This window comes from Plectropomus leopardus, chromosome 4 (genome assembly GCF_008729295.1).
Source record: "Plectropomus leopardus isolate mb chromosome 4, YSFRI_Pleo_2.0, whole genome shotgun sequence".
In the NCBI taxonomy this organism is placed as follows: Eukaryota; Metazoa; Chordata; class Actinopteri; order Perciformes; family Serranidae; genus Plectropomus; species Plectropomus leopardus.
Window position 1 is genome coordinate 19166477 of NC_056466.1, and position 26876 is coordinate 19193352.

Genomic DNA, 26876 nt, shown 5'->3' on the forward strand with positions numbered 1-26876 from the left:
CAAAAATCTCAAAACGACCAGTGCATGAAAGAACTGTGTTTTCACCAGGAGTTTCCCTGCTGTAAATAATTAAGATTTTTAATTGGTAATGATGTACAGAAAAAAAATATGTTACTGAAAACAAATATATTATTTTTAAGCCAAATACCTTTTTTCAACATTCAAACTGTCTGTTTTTGACTTGACAAAGATCCACGTAGGATTGAAACATTGTCTCTATTTAGCTTGCGGCATGGGATAAGTCTGCTGGCATTACTTCTTCCTCTGTTTTTATAGCCTTCATACACCTATGTGATGTGTGTATGATGATTCTCTCTCAAAATGTCTGCTTTCATCATCATTTCTTCATAAAAGCAGCCCCTGCTGAGGTGCTAAAGTTAGAATTGATATTAAACATGCAGTGCTGCAGACAAGACAACAGCCAGTATTTAAATAATGTTGAGCGGTTTCGTTTCCAAGACCTCCAACCTATGTCAATAATTTTGAGCAGACTCCAAAAAAAACCAAAAAAACAATACAGTCTGTGAAAAATCTATTCATCTGTTTATCAGTTTAAATTAAAGTAGAAATAGATGCTTGTAAAATAAATCATTTCCTGTGTGTGGGTGTGTGAGTAAATTTCCTGAAAAACCTGTTAACCTCTCATAGGACTTTCAGCTCAAAGGTCATGTCCCAGAATGCACAGCCTTGCTCTTGTTTACCCATACGCTTAGCCCAGCCAAGTGAGGGATCAGCTCCAGGTAGAAATGAAAATGACTGATGGAGGTATGTGGAGGAAAAATAGAGAGGATTAAATGGGGAAAGACGAGAGGAGGGTGTTGAGAAAATAGGGAGCGAGGGACCGAAGAGAAATAAGAGATAATAATAAAGAAGGAGGATAATGGGGAGCAGGGTGAGAGCGAAAGGATTGAATAGTGCGAGTGATCTATACGTAGCAGCTCTGGTATGTGATTTATTCTTCACTTTATTGTGGCAACCAACCCCTGAGGAGCTGATTAACATGACAAAGAAAACACATCACATTCGTGCTGTGCGTCACTGGGTCCGTGTGTGAGTGTGTTTTAGAGAGTGCGAATGTTGGTGTCTTTGTTGGTTGATAAATAGTATATAGCTTTCCATCTGTTTGATGTGGCCCTCTGATGCTGCCTCTGTATACCAGGCTTTACCACTCTGAATCAGCGCAGCCTCTTGGTGCTGCTGCACATGTGGGTGTGCATTTTTGGGTGTGTTGTGCTAGTTAGAGGACAGTAGATAATGATATTAATTAAAAGAGGATATGAAGCAAAGCCTCATCTCATCTCATCCCCCCACAGATCACTGACTGTATACAATACCCTTAATAATATAGCTCAAAACTGATTGCCGGAGGGGGAACCAAAGAGCCACTTCTGAAGAGTCCTCCATTTACATGTCCTTGAAACTGTGTTATGACTCAGAGTGGAGCTTAAGAAAAGTTGACTTCAGATAACATTTTCTATCTATGTTCTCTGATGTTTCTATCTATCCATCCATGTATACTAACAGACAAAGAAAAGTGCAACATTTTTTATTAAACAGATTGTTTTTGAAATTACAGTACCACACCAGTGGTACAGAGGAATGTCTGTACATTGTTTATTGTCCACAGAATGGGTTGCACACCAAAACAGGATTGAATGAGAGGCTCTTTCAATGAAATATTCAAAATTAGCGGGTTTGTGCATCAAGTCCTTGTCAGGTAAGAGCAGGGGTATAGTGCTGCTTGAGCGTAGCTGGACGATGCTCTGACTGGTTGAAATGCATAAACAGTTTTTAAATGCTTAAAGATCCAATCATGACAAATCCTGGAGGGATGTTAAAAATGAATCAAATGGTCAGAGTTGTCATATTGACATTTAAGGTGCATTGATTGATTGACATCAGCAATTCATGCATTGCTAGCCAATGCATGAATTGTAGTCTTTGAACAGCAGGGTGCAGTAAATTGTAAGTCTATAGCTGCTGCTTTAAGCTTTCATTCAATAATTATAGTTAACCAATGTATGTAAAACTTATCGTGGTATTAGCAGTGGTTTCATGACTTTCAAAAACCAGGAACAAGTATGGGGTCAGTGTGCTAGGTACTTCAACAGAGGGGTGATGAAAAATGGAGACAGTAAGGAAAAGTTTTATTTGTACCTTTTACAACTTTACACTATGGAAACAGGAAAATAACTGCTCTAATGGGTGCTGAACTGAATTGAAAGGAACTGGACTGCTTGGTGGAAATGAGGCTCGACTAGCCCAGGACACAGAAAGCCTTTATGGATATTTTTACCCTGCACCTGAGGTACCACGTGGCAGTAGAAAGATCAGACTGTGTTTTTCCCATGATTGCCTGTACCACCATGTTCTGTCCCTGCTCTGGTCTACTTGGGGACAGGACTGAGCTGTATGTGATCTTCAGCATACTTTGGGTTTCAGTCTGGTTCAAAATGTACATGTTACCATAGCAACAGCAGAACCCAATCATCCCAGCACCCTTTGAAAGTGGACTAGCATCAGATGCTTGAGGGTGCCAGATCAGCACTCTTTTACTGCACCCAAACTGTGCTGTGCTGATAATAAAGTACAATAGAAAACCTTATTTTACCATGACAGACTGGGTGCAGTGCGGTACCCTTCAGGCGGAGAAAAAAGCAGGCACTCAACTGTCTCTGGGTATCACTGACTTTTTCTTAATAACAGATCCCTGTGTTTTTGATTGGGTTCCTGTTGCAGAAGTAATATGGAGCAGTGTGTGTACAGTGGCATAACAGTCAGAGCGATAATCCTGAACCTTTCTTTTTTGGTGTATATTATGCAACACACGCTTATTTCACAGATGTATTCAAAGCAAAATGTATAGTTATGAATGTCGGAGGGCTCTGCTACAATCTGCAGCACCCAAAAAACCCAGCATGGTTAAAGGAATAGTTTACCCACAAATAATACAGCCATTACTTCCCCAGGCTTTCTATAGTCCCAGAAAAAGTTTTCTATTGAATTGCATTAAGAAGAGCAAAGCACACGAGAAATGAAAGCATATCAGTGCAAACAGACTTTGATGGGGACCGAACGAAAGACAGCAAAAAAGGATTTGAAAAAAATTCCTGTACAGCATGATTCAAATGTCTTGTATCCATTCTTGGGCTTGTGGAAATCCAAACACAACTGTTTCAGCTTAACTATTGCTTAACAAAGCTTTTCACATTTTGCTCCTGTGAAGCACTTTGCTGTGCACAAACATGCACAATAAAGTAATTCACAAAAAATGTTTTGTTTAGAAATTCATAATGTTTTGGTTAACTTTTCTTGAAGTATATTGACTGAATAAAAGGTAAAAAATGAAACAGTTATATATAATTCAATTGCAAGTTCCAAAATGTCTTAGGCCATATCTGAAATCACTCCCTTGTTTACTCATTCAATCCCTATGTAATAGATGCACTCTAGTTAACAGTGCAGTGAGCCATTATTGCGATTTTTGACAATTATTAATCATGTTGCGTCATCACATTAAGGTGTTAAGTCTCACAGCAGTAATTTCCATGTCTATAAAATGTGACGCTTTGCAGTGGGGGATTGTTAGTTTGAAAAAAAATTGCATGCATGCAATGGACATGCAAAACCCTAAATGGCGATGTGGTTTGTGAGTACCAACAAAACAGTTATTGCATGTTGAACTAATAATGTGCGCATATCTTACTAGCATGTACAGCGTTAGATAGTTAGTATGTACAGAATGCCTTAGTATTAAATTTCAGCCTCTAATATAGACAGTTGAAAGAAATCATCTATGTTAAAGTACATTGTGGAACTGAGACTAATGGAACCAGTGTGGATAAAATCATGAGCATACGTTCAGTAGTAACAGCATTCCATGACAGCATGGCACAGTCACTAGGTTTCCGCTAAATTACATTTGATAAGATATTCACAGAGTTTCATCTGGTTATTCTAAAACTGTCCACATTCACCTACTATAGTGGAGGACATGGTTAAGATTAGGCTCTAGCTTCAAGTTGTACAGGGACAGTGTGGAGTAAATTTGTGTGCATGACGCACTGTATGCCATCACTGATACTGCATACCAGAACAGTGCAATAGTGTCGGTTACAGTTACATCATTTACTGGGCAGGAAATAAACCAGACAAAATAGTGGAGATCACATTTTTAGACATCAGGTAAGCCAGTTGGAGCGTTTGCAAAGCATTAAGACAATGAGTAGAAAGACTTTGTACGGGTAAGTTAGACTTTTTGGAGTTTTTGGAGTTATCAGATTTGAAGATTTGCTTTGCAACCTGCAATGTAGTGATAATGAATGTATGTAAAATTCCTACCAACAACATGCCATTAAAAAGACATTTTTAATTCTATAATCATATGTTGCTTGCGTGTAAACAGTCTTACTCAGTATTAACCTTTTACACTGCTTAATTCTTGGCCCTAATTTCACATCTTAGCCAGTTATTGTTTAACCAGGAACTCTAAATATGGTACCATAACACAGTGTTGCCCCTGGCTTATCTCTCTCATTATGAATATGTAAGTGTATGCTGTTCCCTGTTTGTTTTTGTGGATAAAGCAATAATGCAAACCAAACTGCTGTGGTTCTGAATATAAAGTGAGTCTCAGAATAGAGACAAATTAACTTTTCATTAGGCCTTTAGTTGGACTGATAATCAAACGTAGTGTTTGTCCTCAGATGCTGTTATTACTGATAATGGCCTGCTGGCAGGAATTTATGTAAAGTGCTACATTCATACGTAAATAAATGCTTACATTTTAATATGTTTGAAATGCAGATAACTTTTTTGGGGTATGAAACATGAATATTGTTTTGCTATTTTGTCAAATACGTAAATAGCATTTGGCATTTTTAAACTTTAATGACAAAAAACCCTTGGGTATCAGCCTAATTCAAAATAGATTTACCATCACCCATACTGTGTTACAAATAACTTTAGTCTCATAAATACTGTCTGAATAACAATATTTGGCAGCCTGAAGCTAATACAGCTTCATTAAAATAATGACTAAACAAAAAATAATGAAAAATATACAACAAACAAATAACTATGACAGACATTTTAGGAGCTGTGGTGATCTGCTGGATGCCAGCAGGCATTATTGGGAATCTAGATATCACCAGTAATCGTCTTTTTCACTTCTCACACAGCTGATAGTCTGGCCAGAGCAATCTCTAGAGGATGTTACCATCGTAACAATCACCCCGGACTACCCTGGTTCACGCCACACAGGATTAGTCAGCGGACTCAAGAAATTCACCTGGTACTTTGGCTCCACCCTGTGCTTCACAACACCTGGAGACGGCCCCCGCAGCCCACCCACTCTGGTGCAGACACACGAGGACAGTAAGTACACATACACATTTCATCGTGAATAAAGCCAGAACAGAACACAAAGAACATTTTCAGTCTCTCCTGTGAATAATAATGAAAGTTTTTTGACTTGCTCTGTGTTCAGTCCAGCTGTTTCTATCAGTGTGATGCACAGCTGTGTACACAATGTCTTCTCTCAGGCTCTTAGTTTCTTTTGTCTACTTTTTAATCTTTCTGATCTTAGCCCCCCCACACACACACACGCTTTCCCCTCCCCTTCATTTTTTTTTTTCGTCTGTGTCTTTTTAAAGGGGATTGATTCATATGTTTTCAGGCATACTGGTATTTATAGCCCACTGTTCCATGGATAAACATAATAGTTGCCACTCCCAGTTGCAAGAACACATGCGCGCAGTTGCACTGTCAGATAAACACAATAGCCTATAGGGAGACAGACAAGCAATTATTACCAACCAGAAATTATCGAGTGGGAAAGGGATATTAGAAGCTATGCGTACACACACAAACACACACACACTCCCACACAGCCGTTGACTGGTATTGATTAGGCGCTGGGCGTGTTGCAGGGTTAACGGTGGGTGTAATTCTTGCTTGATGATAGCTTTTTGTGTAGCTCTGTGTGTGTGTGTGTGTGTGTGTGTGTGTGTGTGTGTGTGTGTGTTCTCCATCATGTTGCTTCATGTTGCTGCAACAACAAACACGAGAGTGCGTACGTGCGTGCTTGTGTGCGTGTGTGTGATTGCATGTGTGGTGTGTGATTGCATGTCTGATGTGTGATTGTGTGTGAGTGTTATTGAACGTCTCAGATGAATAGCTTAATCGCTCTGCAGGGAGAGCGGTTAGAGAACCATACATGAAATGAGAAACGACAGGCATGCATGCACCTGAGTGCGTGTGTGTGTGTGTTCATGGTGGTCAATGCAGATGTGATTAGGAGGCGGTGTGTAAGGTTAAAGAGCAGAAGGTAACAGGCTGCATAGACAAGAGATGTGTGTGTTTTGTGTGGAGGGATGATTTTCTAAAAACATGCTGTTGAAGAATTCAAAATAAAACAAATATTATCTGATGTTTTGTTTTTTTTTTTCAAGCACCTGGACCTGTTCGCCACCTTAGCTTCACTGAAATCTTGGACACGTCACTCAGAGTCAGCTGGGCAGAGCCTGAAGACAAGAACGGCATCGTAACAGGTTAGAGCATTTGAAGTATCTCTTTGCTGTCACTCATGATTTCCTTCACCACCTTCATCCTCTGTAGATATCCAAAAAATGTTCATCTCATAATGTTATTTTTAGTCCCACTAACAGCTGAGATGAGTACCTCTTAAATTAAGTTGAGATAGTATGTTCTTGTCAGCAAGTAAAAACACAGTGATTAGACACAATAATTTAAAATTCCTCTCGGGACAAGTTTCAAAGTTTGTAAGATCTTACAAACTTGAGTTGCTTGAGTTAGCTTAATCAGTGTGCATCAAGCACTGCGTGTCAAGATGATTAACATTAGTGCTAAAGAAAACATCAAGAGGATTCAGCCAAACATGTTTGAGTCTCAGTCAAACTCAGGTTAGAAGACTGTTGTGCACCAAAATATGCAACTAGCAGACGTATCAAAATGGTAAGTGAAATTTGCTTCTTATATTTGTTCAAGTTGTTTGATAGCTTGCTAGCCTTCCTGGCAGTGGCTAACCCAGAATTAGTTGAAGGAAACATACAATAATAACTGCTACAGTGTGTTCATATTGTCATATTTTTATTATGTAATTATAAATGACTAGTCAAATCAAAGCTTGCAGAAAGACATATTCTGTTTGGCTAAAATTCTTATCATTATGTGTAAAAAGTCTGCTCTGCACTGGAGGTTGTTATTAACTCACTCCATTGTATTATTCCCCTCTCCCCTCTCCAAATTCTTCTACTCCGTCTGTGCCCAGAGTATGCTCTGTGTACCGAGATTGTGGTGCAGTGGATAACCGAACAGTATATACTGTATATTCCAACAGCGCTCCTAATGAATGGTCCAGCTCCAAAAATAGAAAATCAATATGTGGAGGTGGATGATATGATCATGGCAGACCGCCACAAATAAATGATATGTGGGAAACCCTGGAAAGCGATTGGCTTTCATATCATTGAGGTATCTAATTTAATTTGCTTGGATTACATGGAAATCTCAGATTTTAGGAAAGTGAACAGAACTCCCCGCCTTCAGTACAGGGATGTGAAAACACCTCTCTAGTGACAAACTTTGTAGTTACAAAACAATATAGTCAAGGTTAAACATTTTAGGGCAGTGTTTCTCAACCAGGGGTTCTCAGGGGAGTTCTACCCCACCGCCCCCCTATAGTTTAATTTTACTATTTATTTCACTTTAGATATTGAAAGGTTTAATTCCTGCATGGTTTCCACTATAGAATTATGGTCTTAATCATATCTAACATGCAGAATCCTATCAGATGGAGGTCCCTGAAGCTAAATCTTATCAAATGGGGATTTGTAATCAATGTGTATCAATTTAAGGGTCTGTCACATGAAAAGGTAGAGAACCACTCTTTTAGGAGACATAAACATAAGTTTAAAAAAGTTAACATCCCCTTGAGGCAAGCAGCAGTGAATGAGGAACCCAAAATCTTTTACAATTTCCTCAGTTTTCTCCACTTAGTCTTTTCTTTTGGTGTCCACAGACATCCTTGTCTCTGACACTGTGTTTGAGTACAACTGATTCATCAGCAGTTAATCCCTCTTCTCTGCAGCTTGTCTTCTCACATTATCTCCAACATGCCCTCATCCCACGCTTCCCAACACCCTGGGTGTTGTTTGTGTGGCGCATCGCAGAGCTCAAGGCACTCCCCCACCCCCACCCCCAATTCATTTTGCCTCGGCTCGTCCCTGGATCTGTTAGACAATGGTGCTGGTAAACACAACAAGCTGCTGTGAATTAAGCGATTACACTACATTGTGCGTGTATGTGTGTTGACATGGCCGCACCATTCCCAACATTCATCAGGCACCTAAACAACAAGATCACAGTGTAACAACGTGAGGCTGCAGTGGCTTCACAGTCGGCTTAGGCACTCAGAGGAGTGGGAAATGGTTATTCAATCAAGGTCACCTTGCACATTTACTCTTTTCTCCTCAACCTGCTTTTCATCCAGCACCTGGTGAGCACAGAGACAGATGAGGGACCGTTCACCCTCTCCAGGGCTATACTCCGAGTGGCCTCGTACACACACACATTTGAAGGTGGTGGAGTGTGATGCATGACTGTGAAGATGTGTAGGGACAGACAGGGATTTTGACTGTAGTTACCCCCTCCCGCACTCTCTAGCTCCTTTTTGGCTCTGTCCCTCTCATTATGTGTGAGTGTGTGTGCTTGTGTGTGGATACATGTCTGCTCACTTCTGTACGCGTCTTTATTAACCCAGCATGCGCCCTACATCCCCACAGGCTACATGTTGTGGTGGGAAGTGTCTGGCGTAGAGTCGAGTCGTGAGGAACGTTCACTGTCCAACTCCACCCTGCAGTACCAGCTGACCAGCCTCACCTCCACCACCGCGTATACACTAGAGGTGGCAGCACTAACCGCCGCAGGACGGGGCGTGGCCACATCCTCCACCATCTCCACTGGAGTCCCACCAGGTATAATAAATACACACACATACACACACACACAAGAGCCGGTGACTGGATGTTAAAAACAGGATTTTGCTTGTGTGTGTATAGCAGAGTAAATATGACTGATGAGCTCTTACGATGCCATTGTCTTTCCTCAGGCTGATAAGTGGTTGTTACTGGGCATCCATGAATCATCACCCACACAACCAACACACACATTCACATGCACGGTCACACACAGAGTTAGTCATTTACAGCGTCTTAGAGAGCGCTTTAGTGTGTGGTTTGTTTATGTGCGTATGCCATGTGCACACAGCGCTTGTGTGCATGATGAGTTTGCATGATTGGACCAAGACCAAGTTGCAATCATTATTAGTGCTGATTAACTGCAAATGGCAAAGTGGAGGGAATGTGGTGATGGGAGAGAGAGAGGGCAAGAGACAATCAAAGAACAGGACTGAAGAAGGGAAAGCAGATAGAGAAACATAATGAGTAGAGAACAGAGAACATAAGAAAATGCAATCTCCAAAGAGCAGAAAGACCAAAGTCTCTAAGAAACGGACTGTGAGGAAGTGGAGGAGAAAGGAAGAAAAACTCGACTCATACAGCAGGATTTTTGTCCTAACATTTTCTGATTACTAATTTATGAATAAAAGCAGAAAAAGTGGAAGCAAGATGGATACAGACAGTTCTTAGATTCAGAGGTTATTCATTAATTCATGAAAGCAAAAGACTGAAGGAAAGACAGAGGGCTGAAGATTAGGAAAAAGAACTGAAGAATGAGCAGAGAGAGAGAGAAAGAGAGAGATCCACCAAGCAAAGATTCTTGTCTTGTTTATTTATTCATGTATTCATGGAGTTGAGAGAATTTTGTCATTCATCTGAGCAAGGCAGCTGATATCAACATTTCCACATTATAACCCTTACAAGTTTGCTGCATGCACTTACAGAGCAATGGCAGCTGAAAGCTATGATTTGTCTTTTGTTGCACACATGTGCCTCACTGTATAAAGAATAAATATTGCCTTGTTTCCATAAAAACTGGACCCAGTGATGTTATATGGTCCTTTTACAATAAAAAAAACAAAAGATATTATACAAAATCTGTCTGATGTGTCCCAGTGTACTGGTGTGTTACAACGCATGCCATTTGATTTAACACATAGCCTTTAAAAATCTGTGTTTTGCCACATTCAGCAAATATGATGTGAGAAGTATTAACCAAACACAGTGAAGAGAAGTGGTTGAAGAGTCGGTCTGAAGTACTCAGTCTCGTGATGCGTGAGACAATTTGGAGCAAAGTGGGTTGTGATGATTTTTGATTATGTAAATTTCATTAACAGAAACAAGCTGGCGTGTATTTCATTTGTTAGGATGCAATAAACAATAAACAACAACAAAGAAATCAGGATTTTAGCTCGAGTCTCCAGAGCAGTGGTCGCATGTGCCGCCTGCCTAACCAACGCCAAGTCATTTCAACAGCTGTCAGTGAAGAAGTCTATTCAGAGCCAGCTATAAATTGTGTGTGGCATTTGAAAGGTGGAGTTGTAAACCTTTCATTGGAATATTTAGTTCTGGTTGAAGCGTGCATACAAAACGTATTATTATTCCTCTTTGATTTATTCCTGCTTCACCAAAAAGGAAAAACTCACCAGCGGGAGAAAATAATAATAATAGTCATCTGGTTGCTTGCTGTTGACTGAATTCAGTGCAGCTCTGAATGTGGCAGAAGTAACTGTTGAAACTTTCAGTCAGTGGTGTTTAGCAGCACATGCCTAGGAACAAACTTGCAGCATAAATAATGCCACTGTCAGATAACTTTATTGTACTGTAAGTTCAATTATTTGATTTCCAAATGTTCTTTCTTCCATTCATTGATGCTGTTTGTACCATTTGCCAGTTGGGAAAAGTGTCTGTCCAGTTATTGTTCCTGAACAACTTATCCTCACGAGAAAGCTTTTTAAAAGTTGGTGTTTCTACCTTTTGTACAGCAAGATACAAAGATATGTTAGACTAGGATTTGTTAGGATACTGTGTATCCTATATTTTGTCAGCTCTGTGAGGACGTGTTTGTACTAAAAGGAATATATCACTCACAAAATGACCATTTCTATATCCAGTAGCCATGCTGTGTTATCATTCATTTGTGAAGGGACCTTTTTTCTTGCATGCTTTCACAGGAAATGACAAGCATATGGATTTACTGACTGACTGGGAACCATATTTCAAAACATCAACACTATACAAAACATCAGTTTACAAACTCTCACACAATGCATGCAGTATAATCCAAGTCTCATTTATCCAGTTGTATGCTCAATACTTGGCAAACACAAACATTTTTGCCAAAACCTTACAGTTTAAAACTGAACTGAAACTTATATATGGTCTCTTCAAAGCCAAACGCCAATACAAAGGTTTTCTAGAAGTTTAGCTGTTTGGGAGGTATTGAGCATATGCAACGTAGCCTCATACAATGTTTCATGTGATATCCCACAAATCAGTGGCCCATAAATAACACAACGTCCTTAGCTCAAAGTTATGATGGTAAGGCATATGCATGTGATGTTACTGTGGTTAGGTTAAGGTAAAGACACATGGTGATAACATACCTTAAAATGACTCAGAGGTCACTCAAGGTCACACTGCTCTAAACAACAGTGAAATTCACGGGGAAAAGTCCTCTTTTTTGTGACCCATCCACTGCCCCACCTGTCTTTGAACTGGACTGCTCGGTATGTTTATGCACAGAATACTAGCTCATCATTATGTGGGATATGTAAGAATGTTAGTGCATATTTTTGTAGGAAAATGTACAAATAGTGCATGAAAACAGCATGGCATGCAACTGAATAAACGCGATTTGGATTATACTGCATATATGTGAGAGTTTGTAAATGCATGTTTTGGTATAGTTTTTCTGTTGTTAAAAGTGGTCCCCAAATTAGTCAGTAGATCAAAATGTTAGCTCTTTTCCGAGGAGGCATGCAAGAAAAACAAAGTTTTCTTCACAAAAACATGACTTATGATTTACAAATGGTCATTTTTTTTGGATAAAGTATTCCTTTAAGGTGTACTGGGTTTATGACAAAGTGATCAGTCAGGCAATCATATGCAGCTAAAAATAGAATCCGTCATGCTGTTCAGGCTGCCACATCTGGTCAGCCACATTGCACATTTCCTGTCACTCATTATCACCATAGAGATGGAACAATGTTAGAATAAGAATGGGTCAAACATAACTGTGTATGTAACTGTGCATGTTAATCACCTCTCGCCTCCACTGGTGTACAGGTTCATTTCTCTGTATTGTATCATCGACCTTGGTAATATGAATTAAATTGCTCTGACCAAGAGAGATATATGGCTGTAGCATTAGTGCCTGTGCTTTAGTAAAATTAACATTTTTCTTTCTGTGACCAATCTTTTATTTTTTATTTTTTGTAGCCAAGCATTGGCACATAGACATAAAAAAACACTGGAAGCAATTTCTTGGCTTACTCTTACTTAAAGCCTTTTTAATATTTAATTTATTATTGGCGACATGGTTCCCTTCTGTTTCTCTTCCTATTATCAATTTAGATAAGCCACGTTGTGGTTCTGACCACATTTTTTCAGTTTTGGAATTTGTACATATTTTTATCCCTTCATAGAATATGGATAACAAAATATTATAAACAAGGGAAAAAAGTATTTGTCTTGTTAATTTCTTTTGATCTATCCCTTTGAAATTATTCAACATGTTGCGATGCTACAGTCCTTTTCTGCTTCAACAAAGCACTAGTGTTTTCACGTAAATGCTTAGTGTACCTTGTTATTGCAAGCAGAGTTGATTTTATTCGAAAGATTTTGTGAATCAATGTTTAAACATCACAGAAACATTATTATGAGTGCAAAAGTCCTGGTTTTGGTCAATAAATATTCTATAAACCTGTACAAATGAAACACACGTTAAATGCAGTGGAAATGACAATTATGTTTATATACTAGCACATTTGATTACATGTAAACTCAAAGTGCTTTACATTGAAAAACAACAGAGAAACTACAATACAAGAACATAAGCAGCACAAAGTCCTATAGTAAAAGTCTTAATGTATGTGATGTTTACTGGCCTTAAATAGTAAGTAGTTATTTCTTCATAACATACACCACCTTAATAGAGCCGTTGACACACTTGAAAACTACATCTTTCAGTGGTGAAAAGTGACCTGGCAGCTGCATGCAAAATGCTTTGTAGCTGTTAACTAAAGCATGCTATTAATGTTCAATCTTTCTTCTCTGTGCAGAACTTCCTGGTGCACCATCGAACTTGGTCATCTCCAACATCAGCCCTCGGACAGCAACACTTAAGTTCCGCCCTGGTCCTGATGGCAAGACCGCAATATCACGATGGATAGTAGAAGGCCAGGTATTTGTTTCTGTGTCTCTGCTTGGGTACTTTTATGATCCCTGCTCATTCTAAAACACAGTTGTAGGAAAAGTATTCTGTAACACACAATATTCTTCATGAACAGGTAGTGAAGGAGGATGGAAAGGAGGAGGAGTGGAGAGTTGTCTATCAGAAAGACAACCAGCCAGACGCAGACACGCTGGAGATCCCTGACCTCACTCCGTTCACCCAGTACAGGTGAGCAGCAAACATCCACAGCTTTTACAAGAAAATAGTCAAGTGCTACCACATATATACACATACACCCACTCAAACTCACTCACACACATCTTACTCTCTGGCAGTTTCTGCAGTATTGCAAGTCTCAGGTGAAGTTAGATAAATCACACAGACACGCAGAGAGACAGTTCCATCTGAGACTTTTCTGTTTGTCAGCACCTTCACAGCTGCTGCATGCAGATCCTTATTACCCTCCTGCAACTAGCTAGAGGGGAAGGAGAGGGGAGTAGAGGGATGAGGGCAAGGGAGAAGAAAGGTGATGAGAAAGCGGGAAGGGCAGCAGAGAGCATTAAAGAGGAGGAGAGACAAAGGGATAAGAGACAAGGAGAATAGGAAATAGAAGAGGAGAGAGGAGTGTCTTTAATCCCTGCTCAAGGGCCGTGCGGAGCCTGCGGTTTATAAACGTGATCTATCGTCACTCTGAACAGCAGCAATGCTTCCTCCTCTTTCTCTCCCTCTCTTTCTCTATCAATCTCTCCATCTATCTTCTGTATTTATCAGTCTATCTGTCCATCTCTGCCTCTTGCTCTCTGTATCATTGCCTTCATCTGTAATGGGATTGCCCTGTGTGTGTGCACACACGCTGTGCACTCACAGGGATTATGTTGTCACAGGCGACACCATTGGGACATTAGATGAAGTGATGCACTTGTCTGTGTTTCTTATCCCCCGCTTTAAGTCGCTCTTTTTTCACCCTGCTCTCTATCTCCCTATACAGGGACCAGAACTCATAGATGTAGTCTCTTACATGCATTTTCCACACTCACACATTTTATAACTCACGCCCACACTGAAGCATGGTTGTGTTTCAGTAGTAGCACGAGTAGCAAATGCTCCTTCGTGGCTGGTAGTATTTGTGTGTCACTCGGTCTGTATATCGCTTTTTTTCTGACTGACTGTTTGGCATCCTCAGATAACTTAACAATATGCCCGTGGCCTTTTCAGAAATCCTCTGATGGAGAGTTCTGGCTGAAGTATGGCATCTGATACAATGTATTTTGGTGTGAAGCAAATAAAACAAATATCACAAAATGATCTGACTACAAGTAAACACAAAGTTAAAAAAAAAAGAAAAAAAGTTTTTCTTATCACTTACTATGAAGCCTGGCTGTGTTGCTGACATGTCCTGTGATATTTTGATTGTGTGCAGTGCACTGTGGATCTATTTTGTCTTTTAGGTGGTTGCTACAAGATTTTCTTTGAATATGATAAGCCACCACTTCTGGTACTGTGCAATAATTTGAAAACATGAGACATCCACCATTAAGCTTTGAAAACATAACATGTCCAATTTCGGAGCTGTCTATAATAAAATCATATTTTTTGGTCATGTCGTGTTTAAAAAACTACTTATTACTTACTATTTAAGTGTTGGACATTAATTTGGGGGACTCAAAACTGTCAGATAAAAAAAGAGAGAGAGAGAAGTCAGTTGAAGCAGCAGACGCAGAGTGTCCCTACCTTTAAGTCCCTAGGAAATCTCTGTAAACACTGGATCCTACAAGAGCTGTGAGTGATGATTATTTTCATTGTTGATTCATCTGCTGATTATTTTTCAGATTAACCAATTACTTGTTCAGCCTATAAAATGTAAAAAAAAAAAATGTTGAAAGATATTGATTAATGTGTCCCAAAGCCCCAGATGACGTGCTTAAATGTCTTCCTTTGTCCACAACCCAAAGATATTCAGTTAACAGTCATAGAGGAAGAAAGATTTCAGAAAAAAATCACATCTGAGAAGCTGGAATCAGCAATTTCTTTTTCTTAAAAAATACTCAAACATATCAATAGATTTAATTTAATTGTTGACAACTTATGGATGAACCATTGCAGCTCTAGATCCTACATTACCCAAATTGCGTATCAATATTGTCTATTGTCAGATCCCTCCATCTGGTAAACACCCAAACTTTTAAACTTCACAATCCCATTTAGTTATGCATGTTCTCTGCTGTGAAGTCTTATGGTCTGTTGAGATTACCCCCTGATGATATCGCTATGACATCAGGAGAGTTCATTTTCAAATTAAAATTTAGAGGTGACCCTCCAAAGCAGTAGTTGAAATTACACAACTAATTTCCTCGTGCACTCCTCATGGCAAATAAGTTAAACTTTGTCAAGTCAGTGGAGTTTCACTTTAACTATACTCACTCTCCTCACCAGGTTCAGGATGCGGCAGGTGAACATTGTTGGCTCCAGTCCCATGAGCGCCCCCTCAAGGTTGATTCAAACTCTGCAGGCTGCCCCTGACACACACCCCTCTAACCTCACCCTGCTGTCTGCCACACAGACCAGCCTGCGCCTCACCTGGAAGGTACTAAAACACATAAACACACACACACACACTTAAATATGCAGTGTGGAACTTCTGTCTCCGCCATCTGGAGGCATACTCATGATGACGTATGCCTGCAGGTGCGCTCGAACAGGCAGGTTTTGAATGCACACTGCACTAGTATTTTACAAAATACCTAATCTGACGTCTATTTCCTTGCCCTTACGCACAGGACACACTACATATGTTGGCAGCGCATGCACATATATAAAAGCATATATTCCTATCATTAATGAAGCCGTGCAAGCTGCTGCATTATCAACAACACAGTGCTGTAAATATTTTACCATAAAATGCCTCATCAACTGATTGGATTATGTCGACAGAATCATTGTCAGAGGACTTTTATTTTGAAATGGAAACAAGAAAGGTTGAGTAAAACAGATATAATTGTATTTTCTCATGTCTGTGACAGATAAAGACATTGGAACTGTAGTTAATTGGGATATAGAGTCAATATAATTATTAAAACACCATTTCAGCTATCTATTTCTGCTGACAACCACGTGCGTCACAGGGAGAAAATTGTGAGCCGCCATTTCTTGAGACGTGCCGCAGCTGAGAAGCAGCTGAGACACGCCTGAACAGCGCTGCTCGCAAAGGCAGTGTGGATGCCACAGGTTCCACCACTATGGTCACCTTCCTGTTCCCTTTAGCTCTGGCTGGGAGATGTTAAAAGCATCACTTTTGCTGCACCAGCACGGGAAAGTCGCCACAGACACCAAAGCTCCGTTAAACTAAAAAATACAGAGTTTTCCCTGGCGGCGATAAGCTTAATCAGCATTGTGTGAACGTTTGCCAAGGGCCTGAGTGTTCTTTTATATTCACAGATGTTCATTTATATGTAAAAGTCCTGCACTCCAGATTTAACTCTGTAAAACATTAAAACTTCTCTCTGCCCCTTTACAATCATTCAAATGGTCCTAATTTGACTGATGATGATATTTTTGTTTCTGTTCTCTGAATCTCTGTGATTTTCTCTTATTTTTATATCACTGCGTGTGTGAGTGTGCACGTGTGCATGTGTGCATATGTGCGTATGTTGTGCACTCACCAGCAATGGGACTGAACAGGTTGAGTGGCTGACAGCCTATAATCAGTGTCTCTCCTTGTTATCAGTGCTAACGCTAATCTGTCACATTTCCCATTCACCGTGCGGACTGCTAGCAGCACAAACTGCAATGTAATTTTCTCCTTACTGTCTTTTCTTTGTTGCTCTTGTGTCTGGTTTTCGTCCTTCTCTCTTTCCCTCCCTCTCTCTTTTACTCCCCATCCCCTCCTCTATTATAACATAAATGGAGAGCAGAGTATTTTCCATTTAAGAGCTGGAATGAGAAAAGGAGCCTGTCAAATCAGACACAGACACTGAGGCGGTATGGACTACCTGTGCAGCATGCTAATGGGATTTTACCTGCATGTTAGCGCTCAACCCGAGCTATGCTAGGTTTTCTGCTGTAATGGAACCATCACAATGGTTTTAGCTAAGGCTATTATTCTAAGCTGCATATTAAGGGTAATAAAGCTAATGTGACATTCTGTATTATGGCTCCTAAATGCTAAGCTGAGCTAAATCACTGGGGTATTTAAAATGGCTGGGTGTCTCACTTCCTTATCTGCAGCGCAGCACAGAGCAACCACTGTACAATGTTGGTTAAAATCTGTGGAACTGTGTGCTTTGAAAGAACCAAACTTTTTTTTAGCGTGATTTCATGGCACTGAATAATAGGTGGCTGTGGCTGTAATGCCTAATGACATGGTGGTTCACGGGCAGAGCAGGGGAGGATGAGGTGACAGAGAAAAAGCATGGACAGGAGAAGGAGGGAGGCTGACAGGAAATGAGAGTGGAAGGAAGTAAAAGAGGATGACAGAGTGTGAATAAAACAGGGAAAAAGGGTGATAGAGAGAGAAAGATCAGAAGATGGGATGTCAAAAAGGAGAAGACAGTAAAAGGTTTTTAGGATGTACTTTAAACTTAGACATGTCACATAAATAAGCATATTCTTTAGAGCTTTGAGAAGCCTTTTTTACTTGTGACAGTGTGTGTGTGTGTGTGTGTGTGTGTGTGTGTGTGTGTGTGTTTATAAGTTTTTGTTTATATCACATTGTGGAAACCTGAGCTTGATGTTCTACTTCATTGTGGGGACTCAATTTCATTCTGGGTCTTTTTTGATTGTCAAAGATCATCAAAGATCAAAATATACTCATGGTGGCTTGAACAGTAAATTTTGGGGTTAAAGACCTCTAAAAACATATTGTCCCAATCAGCTTGTGACTATGAGTGATGGGGTCCTACATTATCTCACAATTTTCACACACTCCTCTGCTGGAAATTGTCAGTGTCACACATGTCTATGAACCAGTCAAAGTTTATCTGATTATTTTGTCTGATGGATTTTTGTGCTTTTGTTGCCTGGCTACTTTCAACTAAATCTGATCAAACCACACTTATACAGTCTTGATACGGTTTTGAGCATACATATGAAAATAGATGAGTCCATTTCAGACATTGTAAATGTGACTTTTCTTATATTTCAATGCTTCCTTATAATAGCATAGATACAGCCAATAGATTGCACTGGATGGTGGAGTCAAAAGTTTTACACAACCACAAACGAAGTGATGGTGGAGCAGGTCATAGTTATGTACCTGTTAATGGAAGCAGCATTACAGACAGCGCTGGCCTGTAAGGCCTTTGAATACATCACAATGTGGAGAGAAAATTCTCTTCACTATACTACTGATTCTCTCCTTTCTGGAACATCTTTGTTATCTCTTACGGTTGTATTTCACTTGAAATATGCTACACTGTCGCCACGATCTCCAGCTTTCAGAAACTGTGCAAAAAAAAAGTGCAGACAAAATGAACGGTGAGCACAGTTTCCATATATGTATCTTACAATGAGCATAAATGAGCCCTTGGGCTAAATTGATAAGAAATAATAGTGACTCATCTTTATTTCTGCATTTGTAGCTTATATAGTTGTAAATATTTGACGCTATATAAAAATACTTGGGTTTTTAGGGGTTTTGTGATTGTTGTTAGGTATGTATGTGCATGAGAGTTTCTGTCTGAGCAATGTACATACAATTTGTTTGCATGTGTCTAATCCATACAGTCTGATATAAATGTGCTGTATATGGCTTTTTGTTGTGTGTGTATTGCATAATGATTTTTCCCCCCAATGCATGCATGGTCTTCTAAAGGCCTGAACTCAAATATTTTTCTCATAAATCCACTGAGGGTATGACTCCATGTTGATTATGAGGAACTGTGTAATAATGTTTCATGGAGCAACAAGGTGCTGTGTGTTAACCAAATTATAATTTTATTAATCACAATTTTGCCAAAATTGGTTTCTCGTTTAATCATCCTTTCAGCTCTTTCTCTATACGAATAGTTCTTCTTTCATCAATCACAGTCAAAATTAATTAAATTCACAGAGTGCAGTGATGGCACAGGGTGGCCAAGTGCTGACACGTTATTAGATACTTGCACAGTTTCGGATTGGCACACTGGTGCGCATTTATTAAACTATCGTGGAGTAAGGTGGACAATTTAAAAAAAACTGCCTTGGCAATGATTCTAAAAAATGCAGCTAATAATATTATTTGTGAACATGACCATATATAGCTGTTACTACACAATGTTTTTCCTGTAAAGTATGGTCATAATGACAAAAAAGAAAGAAAATCCCTGTAAAAACCAAGAATGCAGGGCTAGCTCTTTTTTCTCTCTCCTCTCATTGTTTGTTACCCTCCAGCCTCTTCCAGAGTCCGAGTACAACAGCAGTCCAGAGACTGTGGGATACCGGCTGAGAATGTGGAGGACAGACGGCCAGGGGGAGGACAGGACCCAGGATGGGGAGAAAGCAGGGAAGACCAGTGAGACTACAATAGAGGGCCTGAATCCCTGGACCCAGTACCAGGTTCAGATACAGGCCTACAATTCCATAGGACCTGGACCATGGAGCAACACCCTCTCCGTACTCACCACAGAATCTGGTACGAACACAGACTTCATTCACCCATTTCCTGTTTGCAAGTGTCCTGCAGAGCTGTCGTGTCAGTATTGTATTAGCAGGGTATAAGAGGACAGATGGATAAGGAATAAAGTGCCCGATTACCTCCCTGACTCTCCGGCCACCTCTCTCTGCCCTCTACACTCTACCTCTATTTCAGTGAGGGGAAGATTGATGGAGAGAGGGAGGTGGAGAGGGAGATGATTGAGATAAAATCGAAGATTGGTTCAGAGAGTGAAGTTTCGCTGAGCTGTGTGTGTGTGTGTGTGTGTGCGTGTTTGCGTGTTTGTGTGAGTATGCAGTTGCATACCCATCTAGCAGTGGACCTTGATGTCGTTACACATTCACCAAAAGTTGGCTGTTGAGTAAAAGGGACATTTTGTAGGTACACTGTTGGTCATGCCTTAAATAAGAGTTGCCCTTCAGTCCCCTCTGTATTCGAATGTTAATTGTTTTTGTTGTTGTGCATTTGACTGGTCAAATCTCGGCTACACACCCACAGCCAGCTCAAGCAGCTCTGAATACACACATCAAATAACATTTTTTGCACATTTTTGGGACGAGTGGTTCTTAAAGAGTAACTGTAAATATCTTTATACTGTGTATAGTGGGGCAGTGTGATGTTGAATCAGACTGAAGTGTGGCAGGTCAGGAGAGCTTCTAGTCCCATCCTGTTTAGACTGTTTAGGTTATCAGTGTGGTAGTGAAAAGTTGCAAACACAAGATTTATATCAGGTCCGATGCTAAGGTTGTTGGGTTGCTAAGGTTGTTAGTTTGTAACCTTTTTGAATCTGAGTAAGAATATTATAGTTTGCATGATGCAGATAAAGTGTATAGCCTAATGGAAACATATGTAAGAGTAAACAGACTGCAAAAAATATTATGTCATATCTAATATCTATTGTGTTTCAGTGATATCTATTGTGTTTTCAGTGATAAACGATGGCTGTCACGGAGGTTGTTTTCTTTTTGTTTTGGCTGTCTTTAATGAGGATGTGTTTTGCCACAATGGGATGCCTTTCATTGAATGACTGTTTTAGTGTTTTTCTCTCCTATTGTTAAAACTACAGCTCATGTCTCAGAATAATGGAGAAAAACTATGGGAAAGTGATGCCAGCTGGGTTGGCACTGTTTTTTCTTTTATTGCTAGAAAACTTTAAATATTGAAATATTCAATAAAACTGAATATAATTGTCATATAAATTATTCATACTTTAATTCATCAGTTGTGTTTATGTCAGACTGGGTTTACTAAATTGTTGTTATGTTTTAAAATCACAACACACAACACAAATGTCGCCTCATATTTGGATATATTGCATATATTTCTCCAGGGGCGCTTCATTGACTTTGATGTTGTATGCAGTGAATTTAATCTTGTCAGAAGTATATATCAGTGTGATTTCATTCACTATTTCCCGGTTATAAATATAACCTTGATTGCCTAGTGTTTTGCGATACTGGGTTAGAGGCAGGGTAAACCCAGGACAAGTCGCCACAGTATTACAGGGCTGACAAATAGAGAAAGACAGCCATTCAAGTTCACATTCATATCTACAGGCAAGTTAGAGTTACCGCTGAACATAACCTGCATGTCTTTAGCCCCTTTTACACTGCCTGTTCAAGGCAGGAATATGGTGCCTTTAAGCCACCATGGGAGGTAGTAACAGCGCCAAAACAGTGGCAATGAGATTTAGAAGCTCCTTACCCTCCAGGCAGGGGACGAGATCAGTCACCATGTAATAGGGACAGTAAATTATTGATTATTCCAATGTTAATGCTATTGTTATTGTTTAGAAAGCACTGCTGGTGTGTATGTGTACACCAGAGGCAGACAGTGCCAGTCATGTCTCTTTTGTTTCTGTGATGCTGGTATGCTAGCTAAATTCACACACTGTAGTGGCATGATGCCACTGTCATTTGGTTCTGTATAAAAATGCAAAGGAGGCATGAAAAGGAACTTTGTAGCAGCTATATAGCATGACCTTTGTGTGAAAAGGGCTTTGCTTTGTGGGAAGAAGCCTGGAGAAAACCCATGCTCACACAGGGGGACTATGCAAACTCCACACAGGGTCTAAGACCCAGCCAGCCAGCAGGTTCAGACCTCAAACCATCTCTCTATGAGGGGACAGTGCTAGTGCCACCATATCATACAGCCATATCATTAAAAAAAATTGAGAAATGTCATCCCCTCTTTCTTCCCCTTCACAAGAATAACTGGCCTATAAAATAAAGTTTATTAAATGTTTTTGTTCATATTTCTAGTTACAAGAAATGGTGGTCCATTCTTGGACAATCTAGTAACATAGTCCACTCATGGTAATATAACAATGTATGTTTGTCTCTGTTTGTGTTGTTCTCTAGTTCCATCTGGATCTCCGCTGAATGTGACTGCCGAGGCAGTGAGTTCCACCAGGATCCTGCTCACATGGTCTGCTCTCCCTCAGGCGCAGAAGAATGGAGTCATCCTTGGATATAAGGTGTAAAAAACACTCCAATACACAAACACACACACAATCCCACTCTGGCATGCTCACTTGACCCCCTCATCCCATTATCACTTCCTCCAACACCTTCACACACCCTCACTCACACTTTAATGCACACAGACATGCACACAAAAGCCTAATAAAAGCCCAGTATGACGTAATAGTCTGTAACTGCTCTGGTTTGTTTTTACCTACATTACTGCTTTAAAAGCAACCAGCCACAGTAATATGTTTGGGGGCGTGTGAGTAGTTGTGCACATGCACATGAAAGAGTCTTAAATGTTTAATACCATTTCATAAAACAGTGGTTTTTGTGTCATGTTGTCCTAGAAACAATAGCTGGATTATTCATTTATGAAAAATGGACAATAATCCATAACGCTTTCTGGTTTTCAGAGGTGCTTTGTTAATTTGAAATTTAAAGCATCAATCCCAGTTGAAGAGAGGGGGATTTGTTGAGTATACACACATGGTGTCATTGTGCTTTAGAGATTCCGCATTAGTATTTAAGTTCAGACTTGTGACCCACTTAAAAAACACAGCTTACAATCTATCCACTTCTGCCAAATTGAGCTAATCTTTTTCTTGTATTTTCAAACTAAGTTGGAAAAGTCTGTCTTGCTGGAACTCTTGATGGTGACGTAGATAATATGCTCTGATTTGTAGGTCTCGAAGAAAAAGCTGGATAAAAACTGTTGACGGTGAAGTGCAAGGTGCACTCATTTCTACCTGAGTGCACCACTTACTGGCAGTCACATCTCGCCTTTTACTCTCCCACGCACACCCTCCAGGGGTTTATTATAATGTACTCCACTTTCATGTTTGAATTTGAAATAAATAAAAGACAGTTGTCTGTATTTTTGCAACATAGCTTTTCTTGTTCAGTGGCATACATGTACTGCAGCACACCTTAAAATCCTTAGAAAGCATATGGAGAAAGTACATGTAAAATATTTTTGCTAATATGAATCTGGCATTGGCTGCAGCTCTTAATCACCAACCAAACAAAACACGGCAGAAAGAATCTTTAAAAGGAATGAAATGCATCCTCAAATGCATGGACACGGTTGTGTTATAAATACATACCTCTACCAGAGAAAACAGGCTGTGACTGTGTGATATAAACCAGGACCATCAAGTGTTTTAAAAATGTTGTGTAAAATTCAGGTCATATCCACCATGCCCAAAGCACATCACACTTCCCGTCTGTGTGTGTTCTTGTGCCCTCCTGAGGATCACACTGAGCAGTCTGCCTACCATGTTAATAGATGGGAAGTGGCTGCCAGCAGTAGCTCTTCAACACCTCCCATCCCAAGATGTTGAATAGTTCTCCTGCCACGCACTCCTATTTCTGTTTTTAGACACTTAATAACTGACAATTTCCTTCAAAAATGATTTGAAGTGTGGCAAGGAGTTCATGAACATGACAAAAGTAGAGAAAAGGAGCAAGACAGCAGTTCTTGACACATAACTATGTTGCCAGTGAAAGAGCAATTAATTTTTTTGGTGTGGGCACTAGTGTAATTTTAATTTCAGGACCAGTTTAGGAAATGTTTCAGTTAGAGGATAGGTTTGGGGACTGTCAACAAATCCCATGAAAATACCAAAACAAATAGGCATTGCTTCTGTATCTAAAGCGTTACATGACCTATGCCTCCATGCCAAAGACCTCCATTGTTGTCAAAAACACATCAATTAGCCGCACTATTATGGACATGTTCTTTCATTATGATGCGGTATGCTGTGCAGATTGTAAAGCCCTTCAAGGCACATGCATAATCTTTGAGTGAATTCCATGTATGCTGCTTTAGTGCTACAAATACTCACCAGCACACCACATACGCAGCTGAAAATAGTCCACAACAAATACACTTTTTATATCTGATGTTTGACCAAACTACAGTTCCCAGCTGTTATATGGAATTATGTAGCTTCCTTAAAAAATTAAACTATACATTTGTGGCAGTTTTGATACCTGCAGTAACTTATTTTTGTGCCACTTGGAGGCAGCATGACCACAATACTGACATACTATCACCTTATAAAGTTTTTAAAGTTTTTTCACAACTGTCTGCTGTGGCCAAAAACAAATCTACAAGAGAAGTGACGGAGAACCACAGCAGTAAGGTTGCAAACCAGACAGCTAAAAAATTCTAGGAGAATAATTTTTGGTGGGTTCGTCATTACTAGCGACACCTTTCATGCACAAGTGATTCTTTTGTTCATTGTTAATATTATAGTGTGACCCATAGCAGTTTTTAAAGATTTAAATCCGAAGGCTGGCTCTGAGTGATATAGACAGTCTGAATATTGAGAGAGTTGGTTTTGCTCTTTTCTCTTTATTTACTGACAATCACAAATACATAGAACATCACCAACCTTATCCTTCAAAGCCACTAAAGCTACCCTAAAGAAAGGATAAAACATACAAACAATGCTCACAGAACTGACAGAGTGGAAACTGCAGGATCTAACTCAACATATTTGCTCACTTTTGATCTATGTTTGTGGCTGTAATTACATGTGTGACAATGTATGCCTGTTTGCGTGTGTCTGTGTCTAGGTGTTGTACAGCGAGAAGGATTCAGAAGGTCCCCCCAGTGTTCAGGTGTCAGAAGGAGAGGGGAGTATGACGCTGCTCCTTGGGGCTCTGCAAAAATACACAATGTACGTGCTGCAGGTGCTGGCATACACTCGGATAGGCGATGGCCCACAGAGCAACCCCATCCTGCTCAGAACCAAAGAAGATGGTAGGATCTCTTTCTTTTTAGTCTAAGGCTGATCACTAGCCTTTCTGTCCAGCTGTTTGTGCAACCCTTTTGCCTTTTTCTCACCTCTCTAGATGTTTTTTTCACCTCTTTCCGCCTCTGCTGTCAGCACAGGCAACAGTGTTTCCCCCACTTCACTGATCATCCACTGGGTTCAGCTCACCCCTCAGACTCCCCCCACAGCCCAGACATGGAGAACATGCTGTGTATGTGTGTGTATTTGTGTTAGTGTGTGCCATGTGTGCAGATCTCGTCAGATGCAACGCTGGCAGACTTTTTAGGATGCCGGCAGCCCAGGCTGGTCTTCTTGAATAATAAAACACAGGCGCACGCACACACACAAAAATACACATACAGGAAGACCCACAAGCACACACACGCTCTCATCCTCTATCAAACAGTGTCACGTTTGAAAAGTTTTTCTCATTTCAGGATGAAACAAGAACGGGGAAGTCAATTCCCGGCAATGTATAATGAACCTCCATCCTGTCTGTCAGTCACACACATACTGTACACACACACACGCACACACACAGTCACACTGACATGTATTTGGTGGTGTGGAACATGTACTTTTATCAGGAACAGTGTGAGGTTGAGAGAAAATTACATTTTCTATTTTGCGTCTTTTAGAAGTGCCTCTTAAAAATGTATAAGACACTATGTGTGAGTGTGTGTGTGTGTGTGTGTGTGGTGCATATGCACATAAATCTGTGAGGCGGGTACAATCATACTAACTTATTACAGTCTAAGTGCTTGATGTTGAGATACTCTCTTTCTCATGATGGCATTTAATGAGTTCTTTTGTGCTTTTTTTTTTGCTGCTGCTCTTGTATATATTATTACTGTTTCATTCTGCCGCCAACTCCCTTCACTATTTTTCTCTCCAGTCCCAGGCCCCCCTGTCAGGATGGTGTTTCCAGAAGTTCGGTTGTCATCAGTTAGGGTGGTTTGGCAGCCACCCACGAACCCCAACGGCATCATATTAGGTACAATAACAAACACACACACACGCACACATATTAGAAAGTCGATATTTTAGAGCAACATTAAAATCCTAATCCACTCTTTCACGCTTGTAGTGACAATGGATTTATTTTCAATTGCTGAAGGACAGAGCTCGGCTTACAGAGGAAATGAGTTAGCAGTTTTAAACATGTGCGCACACAGAGAGAAGCACACACCGCTGTGATCTTTCAAGGGAAGGAAGGAAGTAAAAGCTGTAAAATGGAAAAGAGCTGATTCTGTTTTTAGCTCTTAAACAAGGGTCAGCTTGCTCTACTCTCCACCTCACCACCGAGATTTGTTGGTGTTTATGTACGTGTGTGTGTGCGTACGTGCGTGCGTGCATGCGTGCAAGTGTCAGTGCTCAGGCTTGTACCCAGGAAAAGGCCTATTATAGTTGCTGAAGCAAGACACCTTTCCGAATGCATACGTAGCCTCATATATAAACAGACTGAGATTCACACATATCACTTGTTTCTGAAACTGCAAATCACAGCATGCAGAGAGAATCAGAGGGAACAGATTAACGAAGAGGTAGAGAGACAAGAGGAATGCAAGAACCGCTGAGCTGGAAACAGAGAGAACAGAAGGGGAGAGACAGCAGAGAGGAGATGTA

At 40.1% G+C, this 26876-nt stretch overlaps 1 protein-coding gene across 1 annotated transcript in view; it reads left to right on the forward strand.

The window, feature by feature from the left end:
- The window catches only part of LOC121942083 (protein sidekick-1-like), a 268045-nt gene that overhangs the window by 201328 nt on the left and 39841 nt on the right, over positions 1-26876 (forward strand). The window contains exons 20-29 of the mRNA XM_042485177.1: positions 5181-5376; positions 6453-6551; positions 8805-8996; positions 13262-13383; positions 13490-13602; positions 15808-15958; positions 19741-19981; positions 22363-22478; positions 25051-25237; positions 26146-26244. Of these exons, the coding sequence (XP_042341111.1) occupies positions 5181-5376; positions 6453-6551; positions 8805-8996; positions 13262-13383; positions 13490-13602; positions 15808-15958; positions 19741-19981; positions 22363-22478; positions 25051-25237; positions 26146-26244 (1516 nt within the window). The remainder of the gene's footprint in view (positions 1-5180; positions 5377-6452; positions 6552-8804; positions 8997-13261; positions 13384-13489; positions 13603-15807; positions 15959-19740; positions 19982-22362; positions 22479-25050; positions 25238-26145; positions 26245-26876) is intronic.